At 56.9% G+C, this 24,557-nt stretch overlaps 1 protein-coding gene across 1 annotated transcript in view; it reads left to right on the top strand.

Moving 5' to 3' along the window:
• ATP6V0D1 (ATPase H+ transporting V0 subunit d1) overlaps positions 1-24,031 on the top strand; it is a 43,247-nt gene extending 19,216 nt beyond the window's left edge. The window contains exons 2-8 of the mRNA XM_030795361.1: positions 8,311-8,482; positions 17,313-17,491; positions 18,843-18,922; positions 22,684-22,761; positions 22,888-23,064; positions 23,165-23,242; positions 23,346-24,031. Coding sequence (XP_030651221.1) covers positions 8,311-8,482; positions 17,313-17,491; positions 18,843-18,922; positions 22,684-22,761; positions 22,888-23,064; positions 23,165-23,242; positions 23,346-23,507 — 926 coding nt within the window. The 3' untranslated portion in view covers positions 23,508-24,031. The remainder of the gene's footprint in view (positions 1-8,310; positions 8,483-17,312; positions 17,492-18,842; positions 18,923-22,683; positions 22,762-22,887; positions 23,065-23,164; positions 23,243-23,345) is intronic.
• Positions 24,032-24,557: the final 526 nt, after the last annotated feature.

Consider the following 24,557-nt stretch of genomic DNA (forward strand, 5'->3'; position numbering starts at 1 on the left):
GGGACTGTCGCCTGCCTGGCACCCTCCTGACTGTCAAATGAGTTGACTTCCTCCTAGGATGTGAGAAATGCTTTCATCCTCCCAGCCGCAGGGACAAGGTGTTCCTGAGAGTATGAGGGTAATTAAATGTGTCTCTGCCACCACCTGCCACCTGTCCCAGAGCAGGGAGTGGGGTGATGAACCCAGGGCAGACATCCTTTTGCTTCCTGGACTTGGGAGGTGACTCTCCCATTTGATCCCTGTGTCTGATGTTGCTGGTGGTTGGTGCCACTGGCCCCTGGTGTCAGCTGGACCATCTCTGCCGATCGGCCCCATTACCCTACTGTGAGTGCCTCACCTCACTGAAAAACCTCTAGCATGAAACAAAATGTGGGTCCAGGGACCGAGGAAGGAGAACTTACTGTCTTTTCCCTGCAGGAGCTCTGCCTCAGCCACCTGAAACCTAGTAACTTGCATGTGACCGTGCCAGCAGGAGACTCCAGGTTCTTCCCAGGACTGCTGGCCTGCCAGCCCAGAAGTTTCCCATGAAGCAAGAGCTGCCCTTGGCTATACTACCCCTGCCTGCTCCTGAGACCCTCAGGGCAACTCAGGGTGTGGTGGGTGGTGCAGAGTTCTGTCCTTGCCTCTGTCTATCCAGGTTGCTGGGGCTGCTCAGAGCTCTCTATGATCTTGCTGATAGGTGAGATGTAGGTTTGGGGACAGGAGCCCCAGCTCTTGAGCCAGCCCTGTTTCTCTTTCCGCAGGAGATAGCAGAGTGTTAGCATGTTCATGCTGCACAAGGTCCCCTGCAGGCTTTATGACAGGGAGGAGGACATGCTAGAGGCCTGGGAAAGGGTTGGGACAGACCATGGAGAGGAGGAACAGGTACCTTCTGTACAGGACTTAGTAGGACAGCCTAAGCAACAGCCTGGAGTCAAGGCTACACCCTGCTGGGCTTATGGTGTCTGCCAGGAGAAATGGACTGTGGTATGCTGTGCTCAGCTCTCTGTAAACCACTGCCTTTGCTCAGTGTCCATGCAGTGCCCTGGGAGGCTGGCGCTGCAGAACCTGTTACCCGGTGACTGGCCAGGGGCCTGGTTCCGGAGAGATTCCACAAGTATTTTAGGGCCAGTTTGTAGACAGGATTTGAACCCAGGTCCTTATGGCTCTGAAGCCCAGATTCTTTGTCCCCTGTCCCACTCAGCTGCCTAAGGAATGATGTCTTGAAGCCAGTGATCTGGCAAAATGGATCTGCAGAGGGGGCTGGGGCTGTGGGATAGATCAGCTGATGGGTGATGGGTGGGCCTGCACTGGCCAGGGAAAGGTGCCATGGATACCCCAGTTGAGGGTGGTAGTGCCAAGGCTCTGGATGGGGAATGGCAGATGGCATGGGGGGAGGGGGGAAAGCTGGCATTTGATAGGAAGTGTTGGAACTTGGGGTTACTTAGTCAATTGGTGTTACGTGAGGTTTGCAGAGAGCCTGCCAAGGGCCCTGGCAGAGGCCTGGGGGCTGAAGAGGACACTCATACTGTGCTGCAGGCCCCAGGTAAACCCAGGGTTAATGGCTTCCATGCTGTGGCTCCCACACTGAGAGTTCCAGATGTGGTGCTCTGACCTTGCAGATCCAGCCAGCCAGTGCACACATCTGCTTTGGAGCTGATATGTAAAAAAAGGTCTCCTCCCACCCCTGAGCCTAGGGAGGAGGTCAGGCGCAGCACATTCACCGAGGAGGGGCAGGGCAGCTCTCGCTTTGTTGGGCCACCAGCCTGGCCATCTGTCCACATCGGTCCATCTGTCTGAGTTTTCCTACTTTGAGCCAGTAGAAATTGTAGCATTGGAGGTAGAGCCCAGGTCCAGTCCCTTCAAAGCAGACTTCTCAGCCAGGCCCAGGGGAGTGGTAGAACAGGCTCCAAGGCTCTGTCACCCTTGCAGAGAATGGCATTGTGGGCACACCAGAGTCTAGGGAGCATGTTCTCACATCTGGTTCCATTCAGTGGGCCTCAATTCCTGAAAACCCCTGAGCTCCCCAGGAGAGCCTCACTGAGTGACCTCTGGAAAAGCAGAAGTAAAGTCTGGGAACACTTTGTCCTCTCACACTCTGCTGTGGCCAGCTGGCCAGCAAGACCCCTCCATGGGCTGGCCATGAGGCCACGGGGGAGCCTCGAGCAGGGCTGCCCCGCCTAGTATGCTGGCCAGAGGCTGCCTCCATGCCTACTGGGCCCTGGGGCATGTGGGACCAACCTTCTGGCATGGGCCAGGACCCTCCTTTCTGCCTCCCTGTAGCCCTTGGGGAGGAACTACAGAGGCCTGGGGGCTGAAAAGGCCGTGTGCCATCTGACCCTAGGAGCCCTGGAGAGGCTGAAAGATCCCCTTCTGGGTTGGCAGGATCTGGGAAAAGTTTCAGGAAGTGGGCGGGGGCTGGGCTGCCCAGCTGCCACCTCTCAAGGCCTGTCTGGGGTTGGCTGCCAAGCCCATACTTTGTCACACAGAGAGCAGAAAGCACTGGGCAGGCTGAGTGTCCCATGCCCTCCTACTAATCAAGGGCTAGGGTGATAGGGGTGCCAGCTGGGGCCCAGTGTGGCCAGCCTGAGTCTGGTGCAGCCTGGCGACCCCTGAGAGGGGCAGCCATGCCAGGTGGGTCTTGGGCTGCAGCCTTCCCAGGCCTCTTCAAAGACCTCAGCTGCTCCTGCTGGAGCCAGGGCAATGGTCCTTGACACAGGCAACCTCAGGGTGGACAGGGCTGGCCTGTGGAGCGGGAGGGCAGGGACTCTCACTTCCAGGCTGGGGGTGTGTCTTCCCAACCCAGCCTCTCTGTGGGCCTGAGAAAGCAGCATTATTTCCTGCACTTCAAGGGCTTCTCTTTCCGGCAGTCTGTGGACTTCCCTAGAGCACTTGCTGGAGCAGAGATCACAGGAAGGTCACTCCGGCCAGCAAGTAGCGCTGTTAGACCAGTCAAGGGCTGAGGTAATGCTAGGGCTGAGGGCACGGGGCCTCACAGGCTGTGGGGGAGAGGCAGAACTCCAGCTTCAGGGCCACATGGACTGCTGGGTGAAGGTGACAGCGAACCGTTCAATTTGGAGGACTTCATTCTGGTGATGGTGTGGAGAGTGGTCTTGGGAGTAGGGAGCCAAGATGTGGGGCAGAAGGCCTGGGTAATGCCAGGAGATGGAGTTGGGGGGAGAGTCATCTGAACATAGGGACAAGAATGTGGGAAGCAGAGGAGGTGTGGGAAGGTCTTGGGGTGCAGACTGAGGAGCAAGCCTAGGCCCGAGGGAAGGCTGGAGACACTGGGAGACCAAGTTGGTCTGCTGCTTCTGAGTTGGGGTTTAGGTCAGACAGCAGAGAGAACTTCCTGAGAGCAGCAGCATCTTCTTGAACATGAGAAATCAGCCTTCAAGGAAGTCTTTTACTGTGAGAGATCCCAAGCTGGCCAGACATTCCTGGTGTTGGGCCATGGATGGGAGGATTTGGGGTAGACAGCTGGGCTTGTGGGTAGACCAGAGCAGTCCCCCGAGTCTGTGCTAGCCAGAACACTGCTTGCTCATGCCTCGGCCAGGCACGTCTGGGCCTCTCAGTGGCCATCACTGAGGCTGTCAGGCTACTGAGCCCAAGGCCCAGAGCAGAACTAGCCCCTGGCTTCCCAGAGCCCCTGCCGTCCTTGGCTGCCCTCAGAGGCTGGGCCAGGGCTGGGTGGCCAGGTCTCCCACAAAGCGCTCAACAAGTTCCAGGCCTCTCCTTCTGTGCTTAGATCCTGCTCCCAGTCACGTCCCCTCCCAGGCACATCCCCTCCTCCGCATCCCTCAGAGAGCAGGAAGCTGGGGAGGAGGGAGCATCCCAACCAGCCTTGTCCTAGGCCTGACCAGTACTGAATTAGGGCTTGGGGCTGCCAGCCACTGGGTCTGGGAGCTAGGTTTCTCCAATAGGGCCAGAGCTGGTTTAGAAGCCCTGTGTGGTCTCCTCATGGGTGAGCTGAGGGTTCAGCAGGCCTCCTCCTCTAAGTCGCCTTCTTGGCTGACAGGCTGTCCCCCTTCCCTGGGTCACAGGGAGATGTGGGGTTTGGCCAGGGAAAGTGGTCTGGAACAGCCCTTTGACATCGTCCCTGGGGGCTTTTAAAAAATAAGTTTCCTGGTAAGGAAGACTCCTCAGGCCTTGGGCAGGATTCTCAGTAGAGTCTCCGGGGTTTGCTCTGATCTGACAAACGCCAGCAGAAACCACCCAGCCGCCTGCGTTCCAGCAGTGCTTGGAGCTGTGGCTTCCCCAGATGCAGCGTCAGCAGAATGCAGCAGCCAAGGCACAGGGGTGTTTGCTTGGAGGCCCGTGCTAAGCCCAGGAGTGGGGGGCCTGCAGAAGAGAGCCCGCTGTTTGGCTTTGCCCCCTCATTCACATGCACACATTCCTGGCTTCTCTAGGAATGGATGGTGCCACAAGGGATGCCAGAGGGACTTGTCCCTGAGTGATGACAGTCCAGTGACAGTGCTGATGGTCCATGCCTGTCAGGTGAGCAGTGAGTGTCCAGGCTGCCTCCGAGGAGGGGAAGAAAGCATGCCCTGGCTTCTCTCACCCCTCTGCCACCACCTGCCAGCTCATCTGGGACTGAAATCTGTCTGGACAGCTGAGTCCGTATCTGAAAAGCCTGTCCTGCGTCAAGGGCTGGGGAATAGAGCAGTAAAGGAGGTGCAGAGTGGGGAGGAGAGGAGGAGACCAGATCTGGGGACAGACAGAATCCCCCAGGCCTGCTCCACATCCCAGCCCCTCTACGCCCCAACTTTGGGACTCTGGACAGGTTTCATGTTCTGTCTGATTTCTGTTCCTGAGGCTGAAATGGGCATGGTTGAGAGGTCCAGCACACAGGTTGCTCCTGGCATGGCTGAGAACACCGTACAGCCCATGTGTTTCCAGTTAGAGTAGATCTGGGTTGCCTGCTTCATGTTGGGATGAGGGGACTCCCCCCTGACCAGTGCCAGGTGTTGGATAGAGAGTCATGGAGGCCTAGGGAGGGGAAAGGTGCTTGGCAATGGGGAAGTTGCTGAGCTAGGGAGAGAAGCCATGCGGAGCAAAGTGGGAGGCTGGAGCAGAGGAAGTTTCATGCTGCTTGAGAGCTCATGAGGATCCTGAGTGGGAGGTGACAGCTCACTCGGGGAAGCCTCCCAGCAGCTTGTGCCAGGGCCTGGAAGAGCAGTGTGTACACAGATGCCCGGGTGAGGCCCAGCCCCTGGTGCTTTGGAGGGGAGGGATCAGGAGGCCAGACCAGGGTCCAGACTCCCAGTCCCAGGGAATAGTGGAGTCACTGGCAGGAGTGCCACCACCCAAAGGACTGAGTTTTTCCCTGGAGCTCACCCTGTACATCTGGCCTGGCTTCTAGGCCCAGGCTATAGCTGAAAAGGAAGAAGTCTCCTGGCCTGAGAAGGGCTCTTGGCTGGCTGCAGTGGCTGTGTGAATAAGCAGACAGGTTTGGTCTGGCAGCTGCCTCACCAGTGCCTGGGTCTGACCCAGAGAACTGTATTCCAGTCCTGGCTCCCAGCTGCCATCCGCTCTGCAGCTTCCCCTAGTGGAGATTTCAGCACTTGCTAGGCCTGGGCCAGAACCCCAAGTATATAAAATCAGAGCATGAACATGACTTTGATAAATTAAGAAGGCTTCATTTTAATACCACAGTAAGAGGAATCAGTTAATATTCTCACCATTTCACATCCACAAAAACCACATCAGGGGCATTAACAATCTCTCAGTTTTGTACAAATCATGTTTCTCTTAAAAAGACTTGCACACGTGGCTCACGCCTGTAATCGCAGCACTTTGGGAGGCTGAGGCAGGTGGATTACGAGGTCAGGAGTTCGAGACCAGCCTGGCCAACATAGTGAAACCCCGTCTCTACTAAAAATAAAAAAAAATTAGCCAGGCATGGTGGCATGCACCTGTAGTCTCAGCTATTCGGGAGGCTGAGGCAGGAGAATCGTTTAAACCCGGGAGGCAGAGGTTGCAGTGAGCCGAGATCGTGCCACTGCACTCCAGCCTGGGCAACAGAGCGAGATTCCATCTCAGAAAAAAAAAAAAAAAAAAGGCTTGCACACTTGCCCAAGCTCAAGGATATTAAAATCTAGCACATGAAACCCACTTCTAGAGGTAGAAATACAGGCAATATATTATTTCAGCAATGACCATCAATTACAGTTAAGAACAGTTAACAACCAAATGGGTAATGAAATACTGCAACCACCCAAGTTTACTGAGCAAAGCATCTTTTCTCACCCATGCCTTACTCTAGGAGTAGCTGGGGCTTGGTTAAACGTGGTGAGGATGTGAGAAGAGATCCCAGGGCAAGGGCTCATTGCAGATGGCCTGGGGTAAGGATGTAAGAGAGTGCACATCCCCCAGGCAAAAAGGCATTGGGGTTCACAGAGCAGAACAGGGGCTGGTGGCTTCTGCCTGCCCTGCCTGGCTTTCTTTTCTATGCCCTTTTGAGTGGCCATGGGAGAAAAGTAGTGGTCAATTGCAGAGTAATGGTGAAGGCAGCAGGTGTCTCCTGCAGGCCTCAGGAGGTTGAAGTTCACTCCATGAGTGCCCAGGAGCCACAGAGGTCATGAGTGTGGCCTGCCACCAGCCCCCCAGAGATGCAGGTGGAAGGCATCCATTCCAGAGACCTGTGCATACCCCTATCTCCAACGTGCTATATTCCATCTCTCCTTTAGCACGCCTGACTCCAGGTTGGGGCTGTCTTCTCCTGATGGAGTACAGCAGGAGGGGCATCACAGGGGTCCCCTAAGCTTGTAGAGAGTTTATATGCCCCACTTCCCTTCCTCTCTAAACAACCCAGGCTAGCATGGTCTCCTGAGCCTCAAAGACACCTGGGGAGGCCGTGGCCAGGACAGCATGTGGAGGTGGTCCCAAGTGCAGCTCCGCCTTTGATCCCCTGGGCAGCCTCCCCAGGGGACGGAGAGGCATGTAGTCTTCCAAGCCAGCCTCCGCCAACATGTGCCTGGGTCTCTTCTCAGCCATTGTCCTTGGTACTGTCTCCAGGGAGCTTCTGTGTCCTGTATCAGGTGGGATAAGTACTACTAAGAAGAATAACACAAGGGACAGTGATGGGCTGCTGGAGAAGCCTCTGAAGAGGGGGCGTGTGAGGAAAAATGTGAAGGAAGGGAGGGAGACAGCTCCACTTTCAGGCCAGGGGACAAGGAAGGGCCCTGAGGTGGGGACATGGCTGGGGATAGTGAGCATGGGGGAATGGCAGGACCTGTCAGAGAGGTAAAGCGGGGATGGTGGGACCATCACATGAGGGGTCCGGAAGGGACTCTCTTTCTGAGTGAAGTAGGAATAGGGGAGAGTTTAAGGACAATGAATGGCATGGTCTGCCTTGTGTTTTAAAAAGATCATTCTGGCTGGCACATGCCTGTAGTCCCAGCCACTTGGGAGGCTGAGGCCAGAGGACCACTTGAGCCTAGGAGTTCAAGTTCAGCCTGGGAACATAGCAAGATGCCATCTCTTAAAAACAAACAAACAAACAAACAAAACACTCTGGGAGACTGTTGTTAGGTTCTCATCGGGATCCCACTGCCTCTCCCCTGGCCTGCTTCCCCCGGGCCCTTCTGCTCTGCCTCTCCTTCCTTTTCCCTCACCCCGTCTCTGAATGCTCAGGAAAACCCTCAGGATTGGTCTGCCTGTCTCCAGCCACTCTGAAGGGATGCTCAGTCTTTCCTGCCAGCCTCACCTCCCCCGCATGCCACTCATTTGCCCTGCAGGCCACTTGTCACTCACACCATCCTCCTGGCTGTTTCCTTTGTACTTTCTTGCCCCTGCCCTTTGCTGTGGCCCAGCCTTTTGTGGCCTTCTCATCTTCTCAGTCTGATCTTTGGTGCCCTCTCCACTCCACTCCCACAGCTTCAGGCATGTCCTGTATTTCATGTGCCTCAGGGTGTGTTGGCTTGCCCCTCTGACCCTGAGGCCCTGGAGTGCAGGGCTCATGACTTACCCTGCTCTAGGTTAGGGCCAGCCTACAGCTTAACATACAGAAGGGCTTCAAAGGCTGTGGGTTGTGGATTGGACCTTGGAGTTTCCCAGGCTGTCTGGTCATCTTGGGGAGGAACTATTCCTCTTATGCTCGAACTTTGGGGCTCCATGTGCTGGATTGTGGCCCAAAGATCTGGTGCATCTCCAGGGCCTTAGCTGATTGCCCTGTGGTAGGCCCTGAGCCAACAGGGAGATGGAGGTCAGGGTAGTAGCGGGACACAACTGCAGGGGAGAGCTGGGGCTGAGTTGGGGTGGGGATGGGGACTTGGGACCCTTGGGGAGGCCCAGCAAGGCTAGCCCTTACCCCCTGCCCTTGGGTTTCAGACTTGAAACTGCATCTGCAGAGCACTGATTATGGTAACTTCCTGGCCAACGAGGCATCACCTCTGACGGTGTCAGTCATCGATGACCGGCTCAAGGAGAAGATGGTGGTGGAGTTCCGCCACATGAGGAACCATGCCTATGAGCCACTCGCCAGCTTCCTAGACTTCATTACGTGAGTGTGCCTTGTAGCGCCTTCTCCTCTCACCTGGGCAGGATAGCTACCCCTGCAGAAGCTGGCCCCAGTGTGGCTTAGGCCAGTTGCCTTCGTGCCTGTGTCAGCTGTCAGAGCTGATGGCAGCTCTGTCAGGCCAGCTGTCACAAGGCCCTGCCTTCAGAGTCCTCCCTGACTGTGTGCGTGGTCATTCAACAACCCTGGACTTCCAGGCCACCACCTATAAAATGGGGTCACCAGCACGTTCACTAGTGGCTGAAGATATGGTGGGCAGGCAAGAGTGTCCCACGCAGTAGTGCTGGATGAAGCCTCTTCCCTCAGTCACATAGACTGGGGCAGGGAAACCTGGGAAGGTGGGAGCCCTTTTTCTTACCCTACAGCACCCAAACAGAACACTCACCAGGCCCCAATCCCCATGCCAGGGTTCAGGTGTCAGGGGATGGACAGAGCTCTGAAAGGCCAAGGTCTTAGGATAGGCCCATTCTCTATCTGCTCTGACCATGGCCCTGGGTCTCAGGGAGATTGGGTTGGAGTAGAGTTAGGGGGCAGGCTGAACGTCTAGTTGCCTTTCTCAGTTCTGACGCAAGCCCTCAGGAACTCAGGTGGGCAGGCCCCCATTCTTATGACCCTTGGCTGCCCCAGCTTCTTCATTGTCTGACCCTTGGGCACAGCTCTGCCTTCATCAAGCTCCTGGAGAAGCTGAGTAGAGGAAAGGACCTTGGGATCTGCAGGCTCAGGGAGGGTACCTGGACTGCACAGGGAGGTAGAGAGGGTCCCTTTGCAGGGATGTCCCAAGAGCCATGAGCCAAGTCCTGGTGGACAAAGAAATAGCCCCAGCCTAGGTGGTGGCCCCACAGGGGTAGTGAGCAGAGGCATGCTCGGTGGCTAGCATCTAGGAGAGTACCCTGCATTGGCAGAGTGTGAGTGTGCGGTATGGTGAAGCATTTCCCTGAACTCTCTGGGTATTGACTAACTTTTACCATTCCTTGATTATGGTGCCCCCACTCTCCTCCTTGGGACCTGGCACACCTGCCCCACTTGTCCCTACAGAGACAGAGTTAGATGCCTGCTGCCTGACCTGATTCTTACCCCCTGCAGTTAGGAGCCACTTGCCCAGGATCCACTTGCTCAAGGAAGTGCTGCAGCCAAAGGGCTGCATTCTCAGGCAGGAGTCACAGGCTGGGACACCTGAAGGGCCAGGGAACATGCCCAAGCTAGGAAGCAAGCCCTCTCCTGGCCACAGGCCTCCTTTCCTGAGAGCCTTCTTGCTGCCCTGGCCTCCATCAAGGTATGCCAACATGGACCTACTGGGGCAGGAGGCTGGTAATGGGGTGTCTCTTGTGGTGCTACATTAGGGGTCACATTGCAGCTCCCCATCTGTTGATCATTCCCTGGCCTTGGTCTCTGTGTTCCTTGCTGCAAAGCCAGAGCTGAGGACATACCAGGAAGCAGTACATTTGTTGCCAGAGCCCAGCCTGAGACTTGTTTGCACAAGGCTGCATCAGCTTCCTGGTGAATGTTCCGGCCTTGCCAGCTAGGCTGGCCAGAGGAGGCCTGACCCCATGCCCATGGTCAGAGGGTAGATGTCACCCATCCCACTGCCCACTAGCCCACTTGCCTGTGCAGCTAGCCTTTGGCCTGTCTTGGTCTTAGCCTGCCAGGCCATGAAACTGGAGAGGGCTCTAAGCGTGACTGAGGCCGCACAACCGCAGCTGGAGGTTGGCTGCAAGCACCAAGGGTGCTTAAAGCAGCCAAGTGCTGTCCTGTGGCAGGCTGTCCGAATCTGCCACTTCCCACCCCTTCCATTCATGGGTGATTGTGGCTTCCAGTCCTACCAGCCACTCACTCCTGCCCTTACTCAGGAGGAGCGCAGCAGTCACGTGTCAGCCCATCAGGGCCTGTGTCTGCTTGGTCCATGACCTCGTCATCTCCAATGACCTGCTCCTTTGCTCCTCTGGTCTGCACTTCAGCCACCCCCACTGATGGCTGCCCAGGCCCATGTCACCACCTGGAACTGCTCCACCCCTGAAATTGCTGAATCAGGCACCCTCTGTACCCACAGGCTTTAGGCCATCCAGCCCACTCTCAGTCCCTTGTGGGACACGGGTTCCGGACTCAGCGGGACACTAGGCCTTGCTTCCTCCCCTGCTACCCCTTCTGTCTTCATTTCCCGCCCTCCCCAGCTGAAGTTCCCTGGTCCATCATTCGAGCACTTTTCTGCCAACATCCGCAGCTCTCTTGGCCGTCCGACTCATGGTCCCACCCGGCTGGCAGCCCCCCAGCCCTGGAGGAATCCCAGCAGCCTCCAGCCTGGAGCCGCCCTCCCCCTACCTCCACTGCCGGGAGGAAAGCTGGGGAAGCCAGCCTTGAGGGGGGTCATCCTTGCTGCCAGGCATGCATGTTCACCCTCTTAGCCAGCCTCAGCTTGTTTCTGCCTGGCAGCCTCTGGCTCTACCTACTCAGCACCCTGCAGACCCCACCAGCACTGCAAAGACCACCTTCCCGTCTTAAACACCATTGCTCTCCTGCCCCCAGCCTCCTCTTGGGCAGATGGCCCACCTTCTTCACAAAGACAGTAGAAGCCAATATGCCTCCCAGTGCTGCTTCTGCCCCCCCCCCACCCCGAACCCCATTCCGATGGCAGAAGTGCCCTTCCTTTTCTCTTGGATCCTTCCACCAATGTTCTGAGTGCCCTCACCTTACTCCCTGGATGCCGAATGGCCACTCATTTGCATTCCTGTCTGTGCAGGCACCTTCCCTTCCAAATTCTTCTCTTCAGTATCTAAGCAAGCTCAAATAATGAAAAACCATCTCGTGGGACCTAAACTTTTACATTCACTGTCTGTTCCATCATTTCCCCTCATCCCTCGAGCTTTCAACAGTCCCGTCACTCCACCACAAGGCCCTGGCTAAAGCCACCCCGACCTTCATGTTGCCAAGGTCTCCAGGCGTGACCACTCTGCGGTGTCCACCTCCCAGCCTCCTTAACTATTTCTTTGCTCCCATGATACCTCTCTGACTTAACTCCTACCTCTCTGGCCACTCTTCTTTCTCCACTCTGCCCCAGCAGGCCATCCCCAGTGTGTGTGTGTGGAGTGTTGCAGGAAGGGGTGAAGCCTTCCATAGAGGCCTGAGCTCCCTCAGGCTGGGGCTCATGATTGGCTTCCCTGAGGAGGTGGCTAGTTTGGCTGAGGGGAAAAGCATTTAAGGGAAGCATTGGAATAGGGGGGTTTTAGGTTGAGGGAACTATACATGTCCTGAGTAGCGAGCATGGTGCACCTGGCTCTGTGCCCCACACAACAGCCTCCAGGTATGGCGCCCACTCTGCGAATGAGGAAGCTACCCTAGAAAACCCAGAAGAATGTACTCAGAGAGGAGAGTACAGTCCTCCAGGCAGTAGAAGCATCAGCGAGAGGACCTGTCCTGGGTGTGAAGACCTGAGGGAACAGTGCCCTGACTGCCCACAGACAAAGTTGGCCCAGCTGGGGACAGAGGTTGGGACCATCACAGAGGTCACCTTAGCTCCATCCCTCAAGGCCTCATAGTTGCTTTTGGAGCTGCCCCAGTCTGGCTGGAGCAGGCTTCTGCCAGGAGGTGATGAAAGCAGGAGCTGGCTGAGGCTGCCTCTGCCCTTCTGTGTGAGAGACAGTGTCCCCTGCTTTTGTAGGTCCTGGCCAGCCTTCAGCCACACACATAACCAGTACCTGCTCTGGGCCAGGCCTGGGGCTGGGAGGGAGATGCCTGGATGCAGTGGGATGGCACCAGTGATAGTATAGACAGTGCCTGGAGAGGACTGTGAGCAGCTTTAGCAAATGGAACTGGGGGTCACAGGTGGCTTCACAGCATTGGGAGGACTCCAGGATCAGGTGGGGATAGAGAGGCCACTGGAGAGAGTAGGTGGCTGGAGAAGAGGCAGCTTTCTGGCATGAGGCAGCTCTCTGGCATGGGGCCGACAGCCTGAGTGAGATAGGGCCCGTGAAGTGGACTGTCGTCATGTGCTCTTGAGAGGATCTGGCTCAGTTTCATGCCACTAACATGTTGTTATGTCACCGTGCCCAAGCCCAGTCATTACCTTGCTGTGAGACTTGGGATAGTGTTGTCAGGGTTTTTTGGCCTTGGAGGGGACTTTGATCTGGGCCATTCCATGATGTTTTCCCTTGAGAGAGTCGGTCCTGGAAGAGAAGCTGAGAGACTTGTGGGAGGAGTGAGTGTGGCCTCTGGGGAGTCCCAGGTGGGCTTTAAAGGCCTTTGTCTTTGAATGAGTGAGCCTCCCTGGAGGGGGCCTAGCCCAGGTGCCCATTGGCAGAGCCTGGGCTTGGGTAACCTGCACCACCTGGGGGATCTGAGGGCCCCTATTTCTCTTGTGTCAGGGGCCTCGGTGCCACCAGCCTGGAGTGGGCAGCTGGAAAGAGGCTTTGTCCCAGGACAGTGGCCTCAAATGCCTAATGGGCCTGTGAGCACATCTGTGATTTTCTCCAGGACCTGTCACCCCAACCTTGGGGCCCTGCTTCGTCACAGAGGGGCATCAGGTTCCTCTGGCCCCCACTCCCCTGGCCAGTTCCTGTCTTTGCTATCTACAGTCACTGTTTCTGGGTCCATGGCAGGACTCTGCAGTTGAGGGCTGTAGGCCTGCTGTGGTTTTGGGGTCCTGGGCTAGACCTGGCTCCTGCCTTGAAGGAGTGCCAGCACTTTCACTCTTCTCCTGGGCCTGGGGTCAAGCATGCAGGAGCTCCGTGAGGCCCAGAAGGCTCAGACCAGGTGGAAGGACCCAACTGGGCCTCGGGGAGAGGCAGGACTTTTATGAGCAGGTTAGAGCTCACTATCTCTGTTGGAGCCACACCTCACTCATATGCTTTTTTTTTTTTTTTTTTTTTTTTTGAGCTGGAGTCTCACTCTGTCACACAGGCCAGAGTGTAGTGGCACGTTCTCGGCTCACTGCAAGCTCTGCTTCCCAGGTTCAAGTGAGTCTTCTGCCTCAGCCTCCAGAGCAGCTGGGATTACAGGTGTGCGCCACCACACCTGGCTAATTTTTGTATTTTTAGTAGAGACAGGATTTCACCATGTTGGCCAAGGTGGTCTCAAACTCCTGGCCTCAAGTGATCCACCTGCCTTGGCCTCCCAAAGTGCTGGGATAACAGGCGTGAGCCACAGCACCCGCCCTCATCTTCTATTTATTTTATTTTTTGAGATAGGATCTTGCTCTGTTGCCCAGGCTGGAGTGCAGTGGCATGATCATAGCTCACTGCAGCCTTGATCTCCTGGGCTCAAGTGATCCTCTTGCCTCAGCCTCCCAAGTATCTGGGATTACAAGTGCATGCCACCACACCTGGCTAATTTTTTTGATTTTTTTAATAGAAATGAGGTCTTGCTATGTTGCCCAGGCTGGCCTCAAACTCCTGAGCTAAGAGATCCTCCCACCTCTGCCTCCCAAAGTACTGGGATTACTGGTGTGAGCCACCATGCCTGGCCCTCACTCATCTTGATATGGAGGAGAAACTAAGTCTCAAGAGGTGGTGTGCTGAGGCCATGGACAGAGCTCAGAAACAGTGATATTTCTGTTCACTTTCCACTCTGCACAGGGCTCTTCAGGACCCAGATGTGATTGAATACAGATACTGTCACTAGCAGCTCACCAGAGCCCCTGCTGGGGACTGCAGTGGACAAGCTGGCAGGGTTACCCAGGCATCATGGCTGCCTCACCAGCACCAGACCAGCCCCCCAGGGTTGAGAAGCCATATTGTTCCAGCAGGTGGCACCAAAGGGCACAGCAGAGGGGCAGGGTTGGCTAGGGACTCTGAAGGCTTCTTGGAGGAAGTGGCTTCCTAAACTCCAACCCAAGATGTCTGTGGGCCCAAGCTAAGTTTTGAAGGCACAGGGCAAGGGAGGACCTCTGGGCAGAGGAATACAGACGGCCCCACCCCCACCCCACAAGGGCCTCTTTGGCCTGGCGGGCAGCCGGCCCTCCACTCCCCAGCTGTCTTCCCCTGGAGGGAGATGCTGACCAGCTGGAACCTTATTCCCTCCTATTGAGGCCAAATGAGGGGAGGAATGGTGGAGTGGCTTTCTGGGGGCAGGGAGGCAGCTGCTGAAGCCAGGCAAGGAGGAAGAGGAGGATTTCCCTGCCTGCCGAAGGCCTCAGCCTTGGGAGAAAGGCAGACTGCTGGGCCAGCCTCATCTCTGCCAGGCCTGTCTTGCCTCTCATCTCCTGAAAAAGAGGATTCTGCCCCTCACTGGGCAGGAGAGAAAAGCAGGGCTGCAGCAGCAACAAGCTTATAGCCAGCCCGGGAAGGGAAGTGCTGGGTCTGGCACAGGATTGCCCACGATTCGCCTGGCTTGGGTTTGAAGAGGGCCTTGAAGGGGCTGGGGTGGTGTGATTGTGAGTGGCCCTTACTAGGCTCAGCATTTCCCCCACATAAACAGATGCCCTGAGTGGGGGGCGCAAGGAGGGGGAGGTTGAAAAAGAGGAAATTGACTGGTGGGGATCCCTCTGAGAAAATGAGACAAGGTGGGATATGTAGAGCCAGGCAGGGGGCCCTGGCCATGGGTGGAGGTGTGTGGACACTTGCCATGGGGACGTGGAGCTCCTCTGCTTTGTGGTGTGATAGGGCCTGGTGCTGGCCCTCTCTGGGCCTTATCTGCTCTGACAGTGGGGCTGGTAATGCTAGTGGTTGTGGGATCACTTGGATAAGGTGGGCCTTGGGTGTGCTTTTTCTCCCTCTTCCTGTCTGAAAGGGAGTGAGAGCATAAGAAAGCATCCTTCTGCTTGGGGGCAGGGGATTTGTGGCTGTCTCAGGGAGCACCAAGGCTACACTGGGGCTGGATGGGGTGCAGTTAGAGTATTACGGGGTGGCGCGTATGCAGCATGGGCTCTGGGGTATGTGAGATGTTGGAGGCCTCATAGGCAGGAGGCGTGTGTGCTGTCCATGCACAAAGATGCAAGCTGGAGCTGCAGACCATGGCCCAAAGCTCTGGCAAGCTCTGAGGTCCCTTACTCTGCCAGCACTGTGGGGTTGGGGGCAGGAGGCTGCCCATTTGGGCCTCTTGGCTTGCAGCTGCAAGTGGGCCCTGCTTGAGGCTCTCAGTTATGGTTGGGAGTTAGGGGACTGTCTCTTCTCAGTGCACATCCTGTAGCTGACCCAGCCAGATTGGGGGTGGAGAGAGGGCAGTTGCCTGGCCCCAGGCCCAGGAGAGCAAAGGTCTTCGCAGGGCGCCAGGCTGGGTGGGAGCTGGGGGAGTGTAGAGCAAGCAGGGGGAGTGGGGGTCAGGCCAGGACAGGAGCTGGGGCCTTTTCCTCCTGCCGCCTTTCTAGAGGGCCCTGTGGGAGCTCCCCCAGTGGCCAGTGCTTTGAGCCGAGGCCTGGGCCCTGGGCTGCCACCTCCCCTCCTTTCTTTCTTCAGTATGGGGGAAGACACCTCCTACCAAGGTCTTCCCTGGACAGCCTGAGCACTAGTTGCACAAGGTCCTGTCACAGGGCAGGGGCCTAGCTCTGGCCCACGCAGAAGCTAGGACAAGACCCGTGCTCAGTGCCCAGCTCAGAACAGCCTCCACCCCAACTTTTATCCTCCTATAGGTGCCTCACCCTGACCTTGGAGGAATTTCCCCTAGGCCTCATTTAGCTCCCCCGTACCCTGAGTTCATCTCTGGTGGCAGACTGGAGGATAGCTGTGGCTACTGCAGCCTAACTGTGGACTGGGGCTTTCTGCCCTTCACTGCATCCCCACACAGGTGACTACACAGAACTCTGCCTCAGCCCCTTTGTAGCTGGTTGGAGGCAGAGCCTTGTCCCTTGCCAAGTCTGAACTGGGCAGTCTCACCCCTCCCCAGCTCCACAGCCCCCTCTGCTGCCCATGTACCCCACAGAGCTGGCCTTCTGCAGGGCAGAGTGATGGGAGCCTCGGCCTGGGATTGACCTGACCCAGCCTCCTGTTCAGGTCTCTGGGTCTTATCCAGGCCGTCCTAGGTGAATGCCCAGCCCTGGCCTCAGGCCCTAAAAGAAGAGGACAGTTCTCTATCTCTGGCATGGGCTGTGCAGGTCTGCCTGACCTGGGCCTTCACTCCAGAGAACCCCCACTGGCTCCTTGCTGGCCTTCCCTGGAGAAGCTTCTCTCCACTCCACTCCTCAGCCTTTCCTCCTGTCGCTATCTCTGCCTCTTCCTCTTCTGTCCCCACTGGGGGACAGAGTGACCCTAACTGGGTGGCGATTCCCCTGCTTACACCCTGCTCATAGATCCCTAGTGCTCAAAACAAAGCCAGGGCCCTCCAGGCCTAGCCTCTGCCCCCCGCCGCCCGCTGCAGCCCCATGCTGCCGGCTGCTGCGCCTTTCTCTCCGTCTGCTAGTCCTGACCGTGCCAGTTCTTCCAATGCATCCATCACTCAGTGAGTGCCTCCAGGCCTTTGCACATGCTGTTCCCTCTTCCCAGAACACGTTTTCTTCTCCTAGCCTTTTAATTTCCCAGGCTCTCACACTCTTCACCTCCTGGGCTGGGCTGCATATCTCACCTCCTGTGCCCCGTTCCCGTGTCCTGTTAGAATGCTATTCATGCTGTGGGGTAGTTAACTCGTGTCTCAATCCCTCACAGGGCATGAATCCCCTGCCCCCCTCTTTGAGGGGGGCTGTGTCTGTCCTAGGCCTCTGGCAGTGGGGGTGGTCAGAAGCTTGAGAGGAACATGGGGAGGGAGAGGAGACACTGGTGCTTATCTGCAGCACCCTTGAGTCAGCACACATTGTTAAGGGGTGATGGCCTGTGCAGGGGGGCGAGGGCATGGTGCTATGCCAGGACTTCCCGGCCCCCACCTTGATGGGCTCCTTGCTATTGCCTGCCCCCTGTAGTTACAGTTACATGATCGACAACGTGATCCTGCTCATCACGGGCACGCTGCACCAGCGCTCCATCGCTGAGCTCGTGCCCAAGTGCCACCCACTAGGCAGCTTCGAGCAGATGGAGGCCGTGAACATTGCTCAGACACCTGCTGAGCTCTACAATGCCATTCTGGTGGACACGCCTCTTGGTGAGCTGCTGTGGTGGTCATGGGAGGTGGGCAGTGGTGTCAGCATCAGCGCATCAGGGTGGAGTTTGTGGACCCGCTGGGGGGTGACCCTGAGCCAGAAAGTGAGACCTGCCCACTGCTGCTTACCTTTGTCTCCCTTCAACTTCCTCCTCCCATTCTCTCCTCACTTCACCCCTCTTCTGCTCCTGTCCTGTTGCTTTTGCTGGGCCAGGCAGGCTACCCAGGGCCTGACTGGGACTGTCTCACTTTGTGAAGCAGTCTGATTTCCCAGAGTGCAGAGGAGGGCTGAGCTCATGGAGAAGAGTGAGAGAGAGGCCCAAGTCCCTTGGAGTCCTGAGAGCTCCGACAGACTGTGGCCTGGAGCTGGAGCCTGAGTAGAGCCAGAGTGGCTGCCTGTGAGGCAAGGAGTGAAGCAAACACCGCCACTTCCCTCCACCGAGCAGGTCCCCTGGGCCAGGTCAGACAGCGTCCAGCAGGATGCAAGGTCCATGTCAGAAGCCAGGGAAGGGGAATCAAGAGCTTCCTGCAGAGCCCTGCTTAGGCAGTACTAGTTCCTGCCTGCTTAGGAGGCTGAGGAGAAGGCACTAAGTGTCCTCGTAGCCAGAGTCCTGGGCCTGGGGTACCATCTCCAAGAAGCCACCAGGGTTGAACCACAGGGCTCTAAGCTGCACTGGGTTCTGAGCTGAGAGGCCTGAGCCCTACCTGCTGACCTTGTCTGCTGTAGGCTGTCCCAGCAGCTCTGAGCTGGTTCTGGGCTGTTTGTGGCTTCTTCAGTTTCTCCATTTTTAATGAAGAGATAGACCAGTGAGTCTGCAGGCCCTCTTGGGGGATGGGGGTGCTCTATCCTGCTCTGGCCTCTCTTTCCAACCCCACAGTGGCCCCCTGGGTCACTGGTCTGTGCCTACCCTGCTGTTGGACTTGTCCTAAGGAGGAGGCTGGTTTTCCAAATGTGGGCGCCAGGCCTTCCTGGGGAGTGTAGAGAAGTAGGCGTTAGGCCCCGAATCCACAGCTGCCCCTCCAGAAGGGAGGATGTCACGGCCTCTTATGCAAGCCTGTCTTTGGCATGGTCTGAGCTTGGGTCTGCCCCAGTGGTGATTAGATCATGTTATGGCTAGCTGCCTCCTTTATAAATCAATTTTAGGAGCAAGGAGGCAGGAGAAGCTCAGGTCAGTGTACATGGCCCAGAGCATTGCTTCTGCCACTTCCAAGGCAACAGCCCAGGCTGGGGACCCCTCAATACGCAGCCCTGTGGGCCTTGTGGCACGGGCACTCTGTGCCATGTAGGGTATTTGAACATCAGGATTCTGGCCTAGGCCACCTGCCCACCCCTCAAACCATGTTTCCTCCCCAGCGGCTTTTTTCCAGGACTGCATTTCAGAGCAGGACCTTGATGAGATGAACATCGAGATCATCCGCAACACCCTCTACAAGGTAATGCCCCACGCAAGCCATGGGGGATTGGCCTGTCAGTGGGTGGGGCTGGGGGAAGTGGTAGGGCGGTGATTTATGTGAGGTGCTGGGACAGGATGCAGCTATGCCAGGCTCCTATCCCAGGGGCTTTTCTGCTTATTCTCTGGCTCCCATGCTGGGCACAAGGCTGTGTGGAACAGGTTCTCCATCCCATAGTGCCTGTGGCGGGCTCAGATAAAATCAGCAGGAGTGGCTGGTGCTCCACCGCTGGCCTGTTACAGCTGGCTCCTGGACAGCCACTCCCCCAGCATCCAGGAGGGTCACGGGCTACCACCCAGGCCGTGGCCCCTGGAACCGCCCTACCTAAGCTATTGCCAGCAAGGACAGGCACTTGAGCAAAGGCAACAGTGTGCTCACTTATGGTGGGGGGAGGGATCTGGCGAGGCATAGCCAGGTCCTCATGTCCCTCGTAGGTTCCCAAGCTTGGAGTCAGTGCCACTTCCCACTGTCCTTATCCCCTGCCCACCTCTTGCCTCCCACCGGGCTGTAGCATAGACTGGGCAACCCCTGGGGATTTCTGGGTCAGCACTACCCTGGCCCAAAGAGATTAAAGAGCCAGGGGACCGGAGAGGAGAGGAAAGTTTAAAAACTAAAAAAAAAAATAGCCTGAGACCAGTTAGGTTAGGGGTGTTTGGGATAGACTCTGCTCTGGCTGCAGTGAGGCACTGAGCTATAGCGCCAGGACCCCAGATGGGCTGTAGTCAGGAACATGGATCCGCAGTGGGCAGGCCCCAAAGCAGGGCTGAGGATGGCCCTGGCCAAGGGACCTGCTGACCTCACCTGTCTATTGGGTGAGAGTCCTCTCCTGCCCTGGTTGGAGCGAGCTGGCGGACATTCGGCTGCAGCCTGAGCCCAGGCCCGCCAATCTCCCTGCAGGGGCCTGGGCCAGAGCACAGTGAGGGTTGGTGGTAGGGGAAGGGCCTGCCTGGAGGTTGCAGTGGTGTCGGCAAGGGACCAGCACGTGCAAAAGGAAAGCATAGAGCATGGGCCAAGTGGCAGGCAGTTTGCTGTGGAAGGACACATTCCAGATGGACAGGGGGGACGTCTAGAAGAAAAGGCAGGCATGGGATCAAGTTACCCAGGGCTTTGAATGTAAGGCCAGAAGTTTGAACATAGTCCCGTGGACAGGGTCAGCCAGTGGAGGTTTCCAACAGAGCAGAGTCTTCTCAGAAAGCCCCTTCTAACCACAATGTGGAGAGCAGATTAGAGGGCCTAAAACCAGAGGTGGGAAGGTCGTCAGCTTCTTTAATCCTTCGGACTGCGCTAGGAACTGGGAAGGTGTCGTTATCCCCATGTGAAAATGGGGAAACCGAAGGCTCGGAGAAGTAGGGTGGGTTGCCTAAAGCCACATAATAAGTCACTGGCAGCGCCAGGGATCACACGTGGCTCAGCTTGTTTGCAAAAGTGAGTGCTCTCACCCGCTCCGCTAATAGGGCACAGGCCAGCCAGTTAGCTGAGAGGAGAGAGAGCATACACACGTGTGTGTTTGTGTGTGTGTGTGTGTGTGTTTGCGTGTACGCACGCGCCTAGCTGGCCTGTTGCCGGGTTCCCTGCCCTGAGACAGGGTGAGGGGTGCGGCTGTCCGCCAGCCTCACCCATGCCCTCACCGGGCCTGACTGGTTCTAGCTGGAGTCGCCAGCGAGGGCTGCCCAGGCACTAGCTCGTAAACACAGACCCAATGCTGTGGGCCTTGTGCCAGGACTGCCAGCCTGTCAGGCGATGTCCCAGCCCGGTGACCACAGATGGGAGATTAGGCGGACCCTCAACCACCCAGCAGGTGGGAACAGTAGGCAGCTGGTGCAGCAGCCGTGGATTGGCAGACTCTAGGGGACAGGGTGGGGGTGGGAAGGTGACCTTGGTACCGGGGTTGCTGGGATCTTGCCAGTTTCTTTAGCTGCCCTAGCCTCCAGAGGAGAGTCCCACCAGCCTCCCTGACCCTGGGATCAGCCTCTCCTGGGATTGGTACAGATTGGCTAAGCAATTGGTTGGGTAGCAGGGCATGGAGCTCAAGACCTGGTTGGTTGGTTCCCCCACAAATAAGAAGTGCAGGCCCCACTGGGCAGGCTGTGCGATTTTTGACATATCCAGCTTGGCTGGCCACAGGGAAGGAGGTGGCTGGGGACAGACCCCTAGAGGGACTGTGAAAGGTACCACCAAGCCATGGGAGGAGTTGGCAGCTGTCTCTGCCACCCAGGCCCTCTCATTCCTGGGATCCTCTGTGCTGGGGTCAACCCTCTCTTCCAGGCTTCTTACTTCCTGATCTGTCCTAGATTTTTGTTTCCCGTGATCCCAGAGGTCACTCTCAGGCCTTCCCCTGAGTTGGGCTTGCCCAGCATTGCTGGCCAGGGCAGGCCTGGGCTCACAGACTCCTGGGTCTCATCTCATCTCTCTTGGAGCACCACCCAGCAGAGCCTGTGAGCCCAAGTTGGCTGATGGTTGGTGGAAAGGTCTCCACACCTTGGAGTTCACACCTCAGTATGAAAAGCTTTCCATGCCATCCAACCCTTGCCTACAATCTGGAAGAACAGTCTCTAGCCTGTGGAGCCAGAGTCTCTGAGCCCATGCCAGCAGATGGGACCAGGGAGGTCTGAGTGGAGGGTGGCCATTACAAGGGAGCTTCCCATGGGGCCCGTAAGATCATCCACCTTCCTTGGCATGGAGAGGTGTTGGGAGGAAGCATGGCTGCTTTTGTGAGTGAGCGTTGGGAGGGACCTCGGGCCTGGGCTGACCCCTTCTTTCCTCATGCCCAGCAGATCCAATTTGCCTGGGCAGGGAGTGCTTGTTCCCGCCGGCAGCCCATGTGCCTGCCATTGTACTGTGCCCAGCTGACGTCCGTGTAGGCAATAACCATCCCTCAGCAGGAACTGGCCTGACAATTTTGTTCCTGCTGTGTGATGCTGAGGGGCTGCCTGGAGGATGGGAGGAGGAGGTGTTCTGTAAGGGAAGGTGGCAGAGAGGGCCGGGGGCACTCAGTCCCTGCCATCCCTGTGGACTTTCAGGCGTGGCCTTTCCTCACCAGCCCACAGACACCTGTTTTTTTTTTTTTCTTTTCTGAGACAGAGTCTCTTTCTGTCGCCCAGGCTGGAGTGCAGTGGCATGATCTCAGCTCACTACAACCTCTGCCTCCTGGGTTCAAGCAATTCTCTGCCTCAGTCTCCTGAGTAGCTGGGATTACAGGCACCCGCCACCAAGCCTGGCTAATTTTTTTGTATTTTTAGTAGAGACGGGGTTTCACCATCTTGACCAGGCTGGTCTTGAACTCCTGACCTCGTGATCCACCCGCCTTGGCCTCCTAAAGTGCTGGGATTACAGGCGTGAGCCACCGCATCCAGCCACACCTGGTTTTCAGAGGCTGAGGAAGGGGAGGTTTGGAAAGATTTGGGGAAAAGGAAGGCAGAGCAGCAGGGGAAAGTCAGAGGACCCCTGCGAGCCCAGCCTTCTGTGAGATGAGGGGGTGAAGGAGACTGTAACCTGAAGCAGACAGTTGGGTGGGCCCTGCCCTGGCACTCCTGGGTGGGAGGCTGTGGGCAGCTGCCACTTGGCTGATTCACAGAAGTGTTTCATTGGCTTTGCCGTAAGGGCTGCCCTGGCCCATCCATGGGTGTGCTTGTACCCACCTTGAAAGGGGCTAGGGAGGGGAGGAGGGAGCTGTGAGGGCTTGTGCCTAGCAAGCCCTCCATAGCCTCCTTGCCTGTGCTGAGCAAGCTCCATGCTCTCTACAGGCCTACCTGGAGTCCTTCTACAAGTTCTGCACCCTACTAGGCGGGACTACGGCCGATGCCATGTGCCCCATCCTGGAGGTGAGTGCCTGTCCGCTCTCCTGCCTGCTGGTGCCAGCTAGCCCTGGCCTGGGGAGGCTCTGCCAACTGACTGGCTATTGCTTCCTTCTTCCTCCCTCTCTCCTTACCTGTGCACTGGCTCCACAGTTTGAAGCAGACCGCCGCGCCTTCATCATCACCATCAATTCTTTCGGCACAGAGCTGTCCAAAGAGGACCGTGCCAAGCTCTTTCCACACTGTGGGCGGCTCTACCCTGAGGGCCTGGCGCAGCTGGCTCGGGCTGACGACTATGAGCAGGTCAAGAATGTGGCCGATTACTACCCGGTGAGTGCCCCAGCTGGCAGGACAGCAGTTGGGTGTGTTGTCACCAAGCACCCCCACCCAGAACCCTCATGCTCGTGCTTCCTCCCACCCCCCTGGCCAGGAGTACAAGCTGCTCTTCGAGGGTGCAGGTAGCAACCCTGGAGACAAGACGCTGGAGGACCGATTCTTTGAGCACGAGGTGAGTCTGCAGGGTCTGCTTGTCAGAGGGAGGCCAACCTGGTGGTTTAGACCTGACTCTGTGGCCATGGCCACCTGGACACCACATCTGCCTGTGTCCGCAGGTAAAGCTGAACAAGTTGGCCTTCCTGAACCAGTTCCACTTTGGTGTCTTCTATGCCTTTGTGAAGCTCAAGGAGCAGGAGTGTCGCAATATCGTGTGGATCGCTGAATGCATCGCCCAGCGCCACCGCGCCAAAATCGACAACTACATCCCTATCTTCTAGCATCCTGGCCCAAGGCTCTTAATTGCACTCTGTGTGTGTGTGTGTGTGTGTGTGTGTGTGTGTGTGTGTGTGTGTGTGTGTGTGTGGCGGGGGTGGGGTCTGTGACAAGCCTGTGGCTCACCTGCCTGTCCGGGATGTAGTACGCTGTCCTAGCAGCTGCCCAGTTCTCCCGACCCTCTTAGAGACTGTTCTTAGGCCTGAAAAGGGGCTGGGCACCCCCCGCACCAAGGATGGACCAAGACCCCCTCCAGAGCAAGGAGGCCCCCTCAGCCCTGTGTTTACAGCCACTGATGTGTCTAAGAAGCATGTGGTCACTTTCATGTTCCTCCCTAACTCCCTAACCTGAGAACCCTGGGGCCTGGGGGCAGTTTGAGCCTCCTCTCCCTTCTGTGGGTTGCTCCCAGAGCCATGGCCTATGGGAAGGATAGAGTGTGTGTCCTTGGGGCCTGAGGGGATGTTGCTCCTCAGCTCCCTCCCTCAGCCCTGCCCTTCTGAGACAATAAAACTGCCCTCTCTAAGCCCAACTGTCTGCTGTCTCGTTTAGGCCCTAGTACCTCTCCATGACCCCTAACTTCCCCCGTGACCCCACCTTGCTAAGCAACCCTGCCTAATCCTCCACCTCCCTCCCTCAGTCAGCAGCCGAGATTCTTCAGGGTTGGGGAGTCCCAGGAAGATAGCCCCTTCTGCTGGAGGCTCAGATACGTACAGGCCTGGGGAGCTAGGTGTTGGCCCCGGAGGCCCCCCTGGCCTCCCCAGTTGCTTCAAGCAATTGAGATCAGTGTCATTACCCCCATTTCACTATGAGGAAACCCATGGTCTTAAATGATTTGCCCCAGGTCAGTGGAGGAGGGGGAGGTGTGAACCACAGAGTCTACCAGGGGAGTCCCAGCCTCTACGCTGAGCCCCAGGAGTTGCCACCCTGTCACATGGCCACACCGTGTCATTCAGCCAGCCAGCCAGTGACCCCCTCCAAACAGCACCTGCCGCATTTTAGAAGAAATAAAAATTTGTCTTTATTTAAAATGTGGCAACTGGGAAGTACAGTACATG

The sequence above is a fragment of the Nomascus leucogenys genome, chromosome 2 (genome assembly GCF_006542625.1).
Source record: "Nomascus leucogenys isolate Asia chromosome 2, Asia_NLE_v1, whole genome shotgun sequence".
Lineage (NCBI taxonomy): Eukaryota > Metazoa > Chordata > Mammalia > Primates > Hylobatidae > Nomascus > Nomascus leucogenys.